General features: G+C 36.9%; 1 protein-coding gene across 4 annotated transcripts in view; it reads left to right on the top strand.

Moving 5' to 3' along the window:
• The window catches only part of AKT3 (AKT serine/threonine kinase 3), a 151,401-nt gene that overhangs the window by 98,714 nt on the left and 40,662 nt on the right, over window positions 1-12,025 (top strand). For all 4 annotated transcript variants that reach the window (XM_074537262.1, XM_074537261.1, XM_074537263.1 and 1 more), the window contains exons 7-8: window positions 4,203-4,268; window positions 5,843-5,911. In XM_074537262.1, the coding sequence (XP_074393363.1) occupies window positions 4,203-4,268; window positions 5,843-5,911 (135 nt within the window). The remainder of the gene's footprint in view (window positions 1-4,202; window positions 4,269-5,842; window positions 5,912-12,025) is intronic.

Raw genomic sequence — 12,025 nt, 5'->3', positions numbered from 1 at the left:
TGGAATAATCACTATTTAATACCTAAGGTGTATTGGTTTTTGAGACTAAACTTAGTTTGATAAAAGTATGTGTGTATCTTCAGAAAACAAGAATGCAAAAAAAACCGTATAACCATTTTACATGCCTTTTCCCTGTTTTATAATCTAGAATGTGCTAAAACACTGAGAGACTTTACTGGGCAGCAAGATAGTGCAATCTGAGTTTATAGAATAAAAAGTGCATTGTGAGGCATATTGGATACTTCACTTTTTTTCTAAGTCAGTTGCAGGTTTATTCAGATAAACACAATAATTGAATGGGCCTGTGCTCTGTTTCTGCTGTGTTGTATAAGATTGCTATGCATGGGACTAACAATTCCATTTTTTCAGTTTTTGAGAAATAGGAAAAGTCTGAAGCTGATGGCTGAAGTTGTGGTTTAAACTGGCATTGTACAATCACTTAAACTTGATTAGTGTCACTGGCTCTTGTGCATGGTCATAATGTCTCTCAAGCTCAAATTTAGATCATCTGCTCTGAGCTTTATTTCTGGCAATTCTGAAGTTTTGAATCCCACTTCCACAGAAGTTGAAAGCAAGAAACCTACATGCATGTATCAACATGAGACACAATAAAAAATAATCCCAATTAATTAATGAGGATGTTTCGAGGAATGGGGGTCTGCCTGATATTTTTGAATGCTTGAAGCTAACAATATCAGTATTCATAAAAACTGAATGTGAATGGGTAAACACTATTTTATATATATTATATATTAAATATTAAAATATCCTTCAGAATTGTATGGTTTTCCTGCTGACCCATGAAAACAAGACTTACAAGTGTTTTGCAGTCTATGTACACTGTCTGTCACGCTCTTTCTAATAGCTTTAGAATGTGTAGATCAGTTGCAATTAAATTTGGCAGAGGAGTGGATATCTCAAAGACAATTACATTTCCTTGAGTGTCATTATAACTAGCCCTGTTACAGAGGGAGAGACTTAAATTTATATCTTCAGCAGTGAAGAGGCTGACCTATGAGTTCTGTGTGCCCTCAGCAGCTGTCTTGTGTGCAGTGGCAGCCTGGTCAGCATGTGCATGGTTTGGGCTAACAGCAGCAAAGAGTGCCCTTTTCTTCTTCATAGTCAGGAGATACAGGAAGAACAGAGGGTATTGCTGCTGCCTTCCCCTGATGGGAAGGAGCCCTCAGTGGCCCTCCTTGTAAGACCTGGCAGCAATCTCTGCGGTTTGGCCTGTGGGGCTCAGAGCCTGTCTGGTTGCTGCATGTTGAGCCTCTGTCTCCAGGCTGACATCCCTCACCAGTGTTCTGCTCACCCCTGGCTTCTGGGGATCCTCAGGAGATCTTGTGAGCTCCTGTTCTGTAGCTGCTGGCTTGTATCCTTCCAGCCTTCAGAGCATTTCAACTTGTTTCTTTGTACCAATACCAAACAGATATTTAAATTCTAGGGGTTTTCTAATTACTTTGTTGCTTGCAACAATATCACTGACTTATTAGAATTGATTAAAGCTGATTATTGGGAAACTTTGTCTAAGGTGAGCAAAAAAATCTTGTTCATAGAAGTATGTATAAAGGTAGAGAAATTTTGAAGAAATAAGAGATTGAATTTTAATTTAACCCAGTCAGGCTGTGAACATACTATAGGGATTTATCAATAGCATTTAGCTCTGAAGATCAGTGCTAAGGATAGGATCACTAGGTAAAATAAATCTGCAGTCCCAATTCAGCATGTAAATGATATAATATACACTCTAGAATCACAGAAAGGCTTTGGTTGGAAGGCACCTAAAAGATCATCTTGTTCCAACCCCCCTGCTGTGGGCAGGGACACATTCCACTATTCCAGGTTCCTGAAAGCCCCATCCAACCTGGCCTTGAACACCTCCAGGGATGGGACATCCACAGTTGCTCTGGGCAACCTGTTCCCAGTGTCTGACCACTCTCTCAGTAAAGAATTTCTCCTTAGCATTTAATCTAAATCTCTCTCCTTTTAGTTTTAGACTATTCCCTCTTGTCCTATTGCTACCTGCCTGTGCAAAAAGTAGCCCTATAAAAGCATAGTATGAAGCAGAAAAGTGGTGCATTGACAGCTGTATAGCATCTGCCCAGTTCAGACTAAATCTGTTTATCTTGTTTACATGACAGATTAAGGCTACACTTACAAGGAAATTACTACCAATATTACAAACTCCTGAAGCAATTCCAGAAAAACTGGCCATTGCCAGCTTTTTTTGCCGTATATCTGGTGAACTACAGAGGTTTAAAAATAAATAAATAATTAAATGCACCTTTTGTGCTTGTTTTGCTCCTTGAAGTGTGGTATTTAGTTTTAGTGTTTCCCCCTGTATATTGTTGTAGTACTCAATATTGCACTGCTATTCAGCTAAATGGCATCACAATTTATTACCACTGACTCTGTTGTTGTTGTTGTTCAACTTCCTATTTTGACAATTTTTAAAGTCTAATTTAAAACTCCTGACATCTGTGTTTACTTTCCAGTTTAATAATACCTTATCTTCAGAGCATAGTCTGATAAGCATGTGTGTAGTACAATAATGTTATATTGGTATTATTTGTGGCAATATTAACGTGTACACTGACTAAATATATTTACTTCTGTAGGTTTACAGTAGAAGTTTGAGTCACACCAGGGTAGTCTTTAGTTCAGTGTAACACAAATCTCGGCGGTCACTTAGCGCTATAGAAAATGGCTGCACCCTCTCAGTGGCTCCTGGGCCTTTCAGGCCTGGCCCCTGGCAGCCTGGGGAGGGGGATCCACAGCATGTGTTACATGCAGAATTGTACAAAATTCTGTGTATTCCCTTGGTGGGGGGTCAATTATGTGCTTCTTCTCTCTAGCCCTCAGCAGCTGCTGGTGTTGTAGCTCAGGGCGAGCTCTGCCCGCTGTGCAGGTCCCCTCACCCTGCCCAGCTCTGCTCTCTGCACAGCTGGTGCTGTGACAGCTGTGCCCCCGTGCCCCTGGGGCCTCCATGGCACCCCCAGGCTCCTTCTTTGCCCCTGCATGGTGCCCACCCCGGGGCAGGCCCATGGAGGGAGTGGGGAACAAACATGGATGAGCTTGCCAGGAAGCAAACATCCGCAGCAACTGCTCAGTTTCTTTCTCTTACTTTGGTGTGGAGCTCATTTTGATCTGTCCTGTTCAGGCTGACAGACAGGAGAGTGCCACTGTCTCTCCCCAAAGTGCCTCTTTTCCAAATTGTGGCTGGAAATGAGTTGGGGGTTGTGTGGACATCTCCCATTCCCAAGGATGAGGCCAATGTCCTTAGGGATGCTCATCCTGGTCAGAGGAGCACTGTTCGCTGCTGGGCTCCTGAGGACAGCTTGGGTGGATAAAAACAAAACCAACACCAAACCAAGTGGAAGTTTAAAACCAGCAAACCTGACTTGACTTAACACTTGGCTGGATGAGAGTGGGTTTTATATTTGCCTGTCAGTTACTCGGTGTGTACATGTCTTGCACATTGGTTTAGTCTCTCTGTAGATGCATTGTTCAGGTGATTCATACCAGAGCTGTGAAGTTGTGATGACTGTGTTTTTAAGCTATCAAATCCAATATTATAATTTCTTTCTTCTCTGAATTGAGTGTAAAGATTTCATTTTAAAACAAGAAAATAAGAAAATCCAATAAAATATGTTGTCAGATTTTTGTCAAATATTTCCTCAAAAATGTGAAGATTCATTAATTTTTCAAAACTGTACTGTAACACACTCCCTTCCCTTCCCTTCCCTTCCCTTCCCTTCCCTTCCCTTCCCTTCCCTTCCCTTCCCTTCCCTTCCCTTCCCTTCCCTTCCCTTCCCTTCCCTTCCCTTCCCTTCCCTTCCCTTCCCTTCCCTTCCCTTCCCTTCCCTTCCCTTCCCTTCCCTTCCCTTCCCTTCCCTTCCCTTCCCTTCCCTTCCCTTCCCTTCCCTTCCCTTCCCTTCCCTTCCCTTCCCTTCCCTTCCCTTCCCTTCCCTTCCCTTCCCTTCCCTTCCCTTCCCTTCCCTTCCCTTCCCTTCCCTTCCCTTCCCTTCCCTTCCCTTCCCTTCCCTTCCCTTCCCTTCCCTTCCCTTCCCTTCCCTTCCCTTCCCTTCCCTTTCCTTCCCTTTCTTTCCTTCCCTTTCTTTCCTTGACTTTTTCCTTACAATTAATTCAGTAACAATTTATATCTTAATTCACACCTACTTCTTCTCCTCTTTATTTCACAGGATGAAGTGGCTCACACTCTTACAGAAAGCAGAGTATTGAAAAACACCAGACACCCTTTTTTAACAGTAAGTATTAGGAACCATTTTGAAGTACATTAGCAGGTAATATTTAGCATCCATTATGAACATACTTTAGTAATTTTGAATTTTTTCTCATGATGATTTGTAAACAATCAGTAGCTATCTGGTGCTATTGATATGCTTTATCAGGATACCAAGAATTAATTAAGAATTCAGAAATAAAATTTCTAGTGAATTTGTAAAGCTTTACTGTACTGAAAATAAATTTAATTGTAGAAATGTGTAACTGTTGTGCAATTTTTTGCAGTTTTTGTATACAAACACTTTTAAAATAAAAGTTATTAATTTCACAGAAGTGCAAGTATTTTTTACTAAGAAAATTTAATTAAAATATCAGTAAAACAATAAAAATAGCTATTTTATTTGTTCAAAACAAGTAACTTATAGAGCCACAAAACTCTAACCCCACTACCTTTGTCTTCATATGGTTAATATTTAATAGAAGGGAAAGACAGAAAAGATGAAAATGTTTCAAAAGAGACTCATGAAAAGTGACAATTAATTGATTTAACTTTACAGGTGACTTTCTTCTCTAGAAGCAATTCTAATTCCTCTTGCTTGAGAATATATTAAAAAATACTTCCCTATATTTCAAAATATAATGAAGATGCTTTTTGAGCCAGGGAATTTTTTTTTTTGGAATAAAATTTCAAAGTATAGCATGGAAGCTTTCCTATTTAAAAAAACTTAACTTTTTTGGAAAGCAGAGGATTGCATTTACATTGGCAGGTCAAAATATCCTTGGAAATTCAGTAAAGATGAAAGAGGTCCTGTAATGTTTCTTGAAGTAGAGTGTAATGGTAAGCAAGAGCAGGGGTACCTCCCATCAAAAAATGCAACAGTGGTACTGCACATGATAGAGGTGGTATCTTCTTACCTTTCTGTTATTCTTCAGCAAGTTTTGTATTGAGATATGCAGTTTAGTCACATATAGTTCTACTGAATTTCCTTTCTTTTAGGCTAAGTCTTCATGTGTAGATTTTCTGTGGTATCATTAATAAGTCAACATTGAAAAATCAAAAATTTTAATTAAGATCATAACATCTGTTGCAACTTTAAAATTATATGGAAATTAATATATTAACTTGGCACTTAGCATCCTTAGCATTCCATAATATGAAACTGGAAAGTCCTTGCTTTGAAAATGAAAGCAAGCTGGATGTTAAGATGACTTTTAAAATTTCATTTGGGAGAAATGAAAAAGAATATGATAATCTCTCTCTTCATGGGCACTGTGGAAGTGGACATCATAAAATAGTGAGTGGAAATAGCTGGTACTGTATGAAATTGTGTCTCTTAGTACCCATTTAATACTTTCTTGTAATAAGCATGATGTTTTCATATCAGTGGACATGTAGCAGAGATGAAGAAACACTTGAAAGATTTTGTATTAATTTAACTCAAGCTCCAGATAGAGTTGCACTTTCAATTACTCATAAAGTTCTTGCCAAAATCAGAATTTTCTGCTTAAAAAGATAAAATTTTGTTACAGTTTAAGTGCAAGACATTGGGTAAATATAAGATGATAATTGGTTTGATTTTGCTGTTTTCTTTGCAAGTCCTTGAAATATTCCTTCCAGACAAAGGATCGTTTGTGTTTTGTGATGGAGTATGTTAACGGAGGAGAGGTAAGTTTAAGAAATGTTCTGCACTTGTAACAGTAAGGCTGTCCTTGGATTACACCTTTAAGGTTGTATTTTTTCCTTGCCTTTTTGCTTTCTAGTATCATTAAAGGGCTTTTATAAAAGAATTGAACTGTTTTATTTAAAAAAAAAAAAAGTTGACATATTCTTATAACTTTTCTGTCAAAACTATTTCCTCTTCTGAAAAAATTCAACTTCTGTATAGTGAGAGGTAATTTAATCCTAGAGAACTAATTACATATACTTGCTTATTGTTCTTTTTATTTAGGCATACTATAGCATTTTCTGGCATGAAGCAGTCATAATCCAGTGTAAACAAGCAAAAATAATATTGATGAGTGTTACTTTTGTCCTAATACGAAATCTGTGCTCTCTTTGCTGTAACTATTGCAAGTATCTATTGGAAATGAGTGGAGCATTCATGTTTTTCATTGCTTGTCTCCACTTCATTTGCTGAGTACTCTGGAAATTTCAGCTGAAGTACTGAACTTCTTAGAGTGTTGTTAGCTTTGAAGCCCTTGCTGTCCTCCAGCTGCTTACTAAAGAAGAAGTATGAAAAATGATACGCAGCAAATGGAATTAGAGAACTGCAGTCGAGGAAGAGGGCTTTTATCTACCTTTTAGATGCTGTTTGCTATTCAGGCTGTGTCTCGTTACAACATCAACTGAGGGATTTCCCTTATTTTGTCAACTATATGCTTCATAATAGTGTTAAAGGACTAAGTGTTTCCAGTAAGAGTTTTTTTTTAATTAAAAGACTCTCTCTTCTTTCAGAATTTGCTGTGGCATGATACGTAATGCTTTGCATTATGTTTTAGCTGCCTTCTCCTGCAATAAAACTGCTTAGCTTTAATCCCAGTGCCTGCAGCCCATTGGATCCCAGCGTGTCCTTGGCCATCCTCTACCAGCCATGCCTAAATATGGTGCTATAGGGTTCTCATATGTATAAACCCAAATGTATAAACCCAATTTGCACATCACAGGTGTTGAACCAGATCCAAAAATCTCCCTTGGCAGTAAAGGGATAACAGCCTTCTCTTGGACACTCAGCTGGCTTATCTGACATTGAATTTACATCACCAATATTAACTCAGTGCTGTCTGCAATAAATTTTAAGTATTGTCTTATAAACTAGCTAATTCTTCATGGTTTTCCTCTGTGTAAGATCTTACTGCATTTCTGTAATCTTTGGGGAGAGTGTTTGGAAGTTGAATTTAGCTATTTGTGTTTTTTCCATCCTGTTTGAATGCAGAGCAGAGCCCACAAAGGACGTTTTCAACTCCTTTCTTATGACTGAGGATGCTCTGGCTGTATTTTGGTCAATTGTAGTTTGGTCAATGCATTTCTCTGCATTGGGTGGTGCAACTTTGTGGCTACTACTGCAAGTGTTGTGTGTCATGGGTTTGTGGGTGGCAGCCTGCCTTTGCTTTGGGGATTGCAATTGCAATGTACTCGTGCCAGCACTGGGTTACTTTCTTCCAGGTATTGTGCTGCTGGTTGTCAGTGTTGCTCATGTGCTTTGCTGATGGTTCTCTGAGTCAATGAAGCTAACTCTGAAGTTTTGCCACAGTAGGAAAAAATGGCCTTTTGGGAGTAGGCATTATTCTTTGAGGAAACTCTCTTGATTTGCCCACGTGCTTCTCTTTGACTAGAGATCTGGAGTAGTAAGTTGGACAAACTGATTTTTTCAATAGGAAAGTCTTTAATCTTACCAAATTTTCTTGTGAATTTCAGACTTCAGTCAGTGTCTTCCAAAAAATACAGAGGATTTCATATTTGTAAAAACAGCCTTATTATTAACTCAGCATAAGCTGCTCAAAGGTTAGCCAGCATTTTAGTTTATATGATACACACACTTTTTTCTTTTGCTTCTTCTATCTACTATTCTGTTTGTTTTTCAAGAAATTACATTTCCCTATATATTCTGATTGTTCAAGGTGTTGAAAATTCATCTTTTAATTATTTCCTTTCACTGGGAAATTGACTGTAGATGTACTGTGTTGCTTTTGATTCTCTCCAGTGCTGTACTACCATCAATGTGTTTCTGTTTAAAATTCCTTTAGATTACATATTTCTTTTTAGGTAAACTGTTGTGCCTGAATCAATTTGTTGGGAATTTTCATGGTTTGTGTCTTTCAGGAGCACAATTTTCCAGGCAGTTCTCCTCATGAAGGAGTTCTTGGAAGTTTGTATAAATATTTTTGTCTCCTACACAGGTGAAAACAAGAAAGTGCCACCATTGAGGCTTCTGCCCTAGCACAGTAATAAAAACTGTGGTCAGCAGTAGGAGTCTTTGCTTCCTCTTCCTATAGCTAGAAAAAAAACAGTCAAGGAAGGGGGCACAGAGCTTCATACTGGAGGAGAAATGTGTTAAATGACTGTAAGCTAGAATCCTTTATATCTATTAAAAATCTAGTTCCACAGTGAAGTTAATATTCCTCTACAGTGTAACAATTTATCTTTGCCTTACCTTGCCTATGTAACTTCAAGTTGGTTGGGTTTAGTTAATAAGAGAGCATGTTACAATGAAAATGCATCTGCATCAGTTTTGCTGGTCTATGTGTGTGCTCTTTTACAGTGTGCAAAGCATTACAGTAAAATCCTTTGGGTTCCATTAAGAAAACCCCAGCATATTTGTAGTTTAATATACTAAAGAAAACCATTAGAGGAATTTTTTTTTCCCAAACAGATTATTCAGATGGAGATATTGAATATGTTTTCCTTATACTGAGAATGTTTTTCCTGCTGCTGAATGCACAATCTTGAAATAATTGCCAAACAAAATCTTGTGGACCAAACCTTAATTTTGTCTTCATTTGGTTTTGCTTTTAGACTCCATGGGTGAAATGTTTACCAATGTCTATTGATCACAGCCTATGTTGCAGTGTATAGCTAGAGGGATTACTTTTCAATACCTTTGTTGTACTGAAGGAATTATGTTAAAGTAGCATTAAGAAATTGAAATTAGATTTCAAGAAAACAAATATTCATCTGGCTTAGCTGAGTTGACCAAATAGCTCTTTATTTTTGGGGAATGCTTTTGGAGTGTATGTTTCCCAGTTTTTATTTCCAGTATTTTGCTTTGAAGGTTGAAAATATTTTAGAAATTAAATCTATTACATACATTACTCTGCAGAGTACCCTGATTCAGCTGCCTAATAAGTTGATTAACTTCCTCACTCTGCATTTAAGGATAATTCCAGATTTCGTACTTTGTAACAAATTTAATTGGTAATTATGTGTATAATAAAATTAGACCCTAAAATTTGTTCAGATGCTTCTCTACATAAGAATTCTGAATCTCTGTTCCTCTTGGCATTTTTGTTGCACAGCTCTTACTTCAATTCATTAGGCAGGAGAGAACTAAATGGCTTGTTGTAATTGAACAAGTGCTATTACTGTCTGGAAAAAAAAAAAAGAAAGGAAAAAGACAGAGGATTTACAACCTACTTAACAAAAAATATGTAAACAAGAGAATGTTCCTTAGCCCTAAATTATGATAGTCCATGGTAAGGGTGCTATATTTCCTTGGGTATAGAATGTTCCAAGAAGCAGTACAAAGTCTGGAACAATAAATAAATAATTTGAAATTTCAAGGTTGCTACTGCAAGTGCATTGCAAAATCAACACTCAAATATAAAATGCAGCTCTGAACAAACCCAGTACACAACAGCAAGAGCCAGACATTCAACTTACAACATACTAAATAGGTCACTAGTGTGTGTACAACTTTAACATATCAATTGATACAAGGTTGTGTCTTTTATATATTTGGATCTGCAGCTGAATGTACTTCTATGCTTGATATTTGTTTAAATTTTTCCATTAAGTTTTTTATTAGGAAAAACCCCATGACAGCATTGTTGTTCAGTTTTTAAAGGCATAGCAAGAAATTTGGAGCTCCAATCCTCACTGTAACAATAGCACCCTTGTGTATGCCATCAAAATGTTATGTGCAAAATGGCTTTCTTTGTGCCAAAGCTATTTCTATTGCAATTCCAGTGATTTTACAGCACATATTTAATAACTGTAAGTCAATAAATAGTGAAAATATTGGAAACCTTTTTTTAACTTTCCATCACATTTATTCTTTTTCTTCTTTGACTTAATACATTTAATCTTCCTGTTCTGACAATTGTAAATAGAATACAGTGGCAGAATTATTCCGAAATAGTGAACCAGCTAATTAATTAGCTGAAAATTATGCTGTAATCCCCCTGTAATCTCTCTGCTTTTCCTATTATAATTTTAGAATCTGCTTAATATCTTTAGCGTATATCTGAGTGCATGAATGTGCTTTTAATGTGCATTTTTTATATCTAAATGTACGTTCTTCATTCAAAACTAGCAAGTATGGTTTGGTGACAGCTCTGTTAGGTGCTATAATAATGTGAGGAACAGTGACTGTGGTGTCACATATACATTAAAATAAGCTGACTCAGAAGCTCACAGTTTCTTTGACAAACACAACTGCTGTTAGTTGTTTCTAGCTGGTCATTTTACTTTGAAGTTGGTGTTTTTAATGAATATCAATGCTCTTGTTGGAAATAAACACTGAAGAAAGTAAAATTTTTTGTATGTTAATTGTCAGGCTGGCAACTTTTAGATTCAGATTTGGGACACTTTAAATGGAAACTAAAACAAAAATGTTGGTGACAAGTATCCTGAAGTTTTAGAATTTTCTAAGGCTGCTGTTCAGCTACTGGATTAGTCTCTTTCAAACAGAAAATTCCAAGAGTCGTTTGGAATAGATATGAAATGTAGGACTAAAATTAAAATTAAAATTTTAATTTAAAATTACTAAAATTTGTAATTTGGGAGTTACAAATTTTCAGAGTGTGTTGATATGTATTTTTAGTTACTTTTAATCCAGCAAAACAAAAAAACACTTCTAAAAATTATTAGCACTAGCTTATTATTTATGAGAGACCACGAAACAGACATAAAGGCATAAATTGCGTAAATTTTGTATTTTGCTTTATGTGAATGAAATTCACCTTAGCAGTATTTGTTTTCTGTTTAAATACTAAGTAATAGTGTGAAAAGGACCACACAAACTGGGAGATGTACTTGTTATTTTCCCAGTTTGGTGATGCATGAGGCCTTTCATGAAGTCAGATGTGGTTGCTTGGTGTGGGTGGAGGGAAAGTCACTGCAGAGAGGCTCCTGTCCCACCAGGGACTGCTGCCTAAACAGGTGAGCAACAGCAGCAGAATAAAGATCCTCCTTGTCATGCAGGTTTGCCTTTTTTGTACAGGGTGTCTTGAGCACTGGAAAAGAAGTTGAATGGGGAAACCAGATACAACAAATAAAATTTTAAATATTTTCTTTAAATCCTAGTGCAGTTTCTGTATCCTGTGAAGTCTCTGCTTATACATATGTATGCTGCCAAAAGGTTCAGTTTACTGGGAATGTTGTTTAGGCTAAGACAAAAATGATACACTTATTATGAATTACAATTATCAGGAAAGAAGTTGACTTCTAGTTCATAGCAGTGACTTTTTAATTATGTTTTAAAAAGTCACAGAATTACCAAGATTTGAAGAGATCTGGAAGATTATTTAGTCCAACCATCAATGAAGCACCACCATAATCACCCCTAAACCCTGTCCCCAAGTGCCACATCCAGAAGCCCACCCACTGAAAATTGCTGCAGTAATTCCTGCACTGTTCTGTGCCATGTGGATAGTGTAGATTTTCTAAAGGCATAAAGTAGGATGTGATAAAAACAGATTAAGCACATCATTGGCTTTTTTTTTTTACTGGTTTGCTTTTGGGTAATTTTTAACCTACCTTGTCATTTCACAGTTCTGATATACTTGATACTTCCAACAGTGAAAAAAACCCACCCAAGCCTGTATGCATAGCTGTTGTGGATTTCACTGTCTAAGTTTAATTTATAAATGATAACATTTTTTATTTCTGTTTTGTTGATTGTTAGCTCCTGTGGTGAAGCCGAAAACATTGTAACATGGCCAGTCTGGTCTTAAGAAGAATACAGAAATATGCTCACTAATCTTTGCTTGAGGAATTACCCAAACTTGCTTTCAACAGTAATTAAAACTCACTACTTCAGAAAACATTTGAATTGAACAGCTA

This window comes from Zonotrichia albicollis, chromosome 3, assembly GCF_047830755.1.
Source record: "Zonotrichia albicollis isolate bZonAlb1 chromosome 3, bZonAlb1.hap1, whole genome shotgun sequence".
In the NCBI taxonomy this organism is placed as follows: Eukaryota; Metazoa; Chordata; class Aves; order Passeriformes; family Passerellidae; genus Zonotrichia; species Zonotrichia albicollis.
The sequence above is the reverse complement of the archived record's forward strand: the minus strand, read 5'-3'. Positions and strand labels throughout refer to the sequence as shown.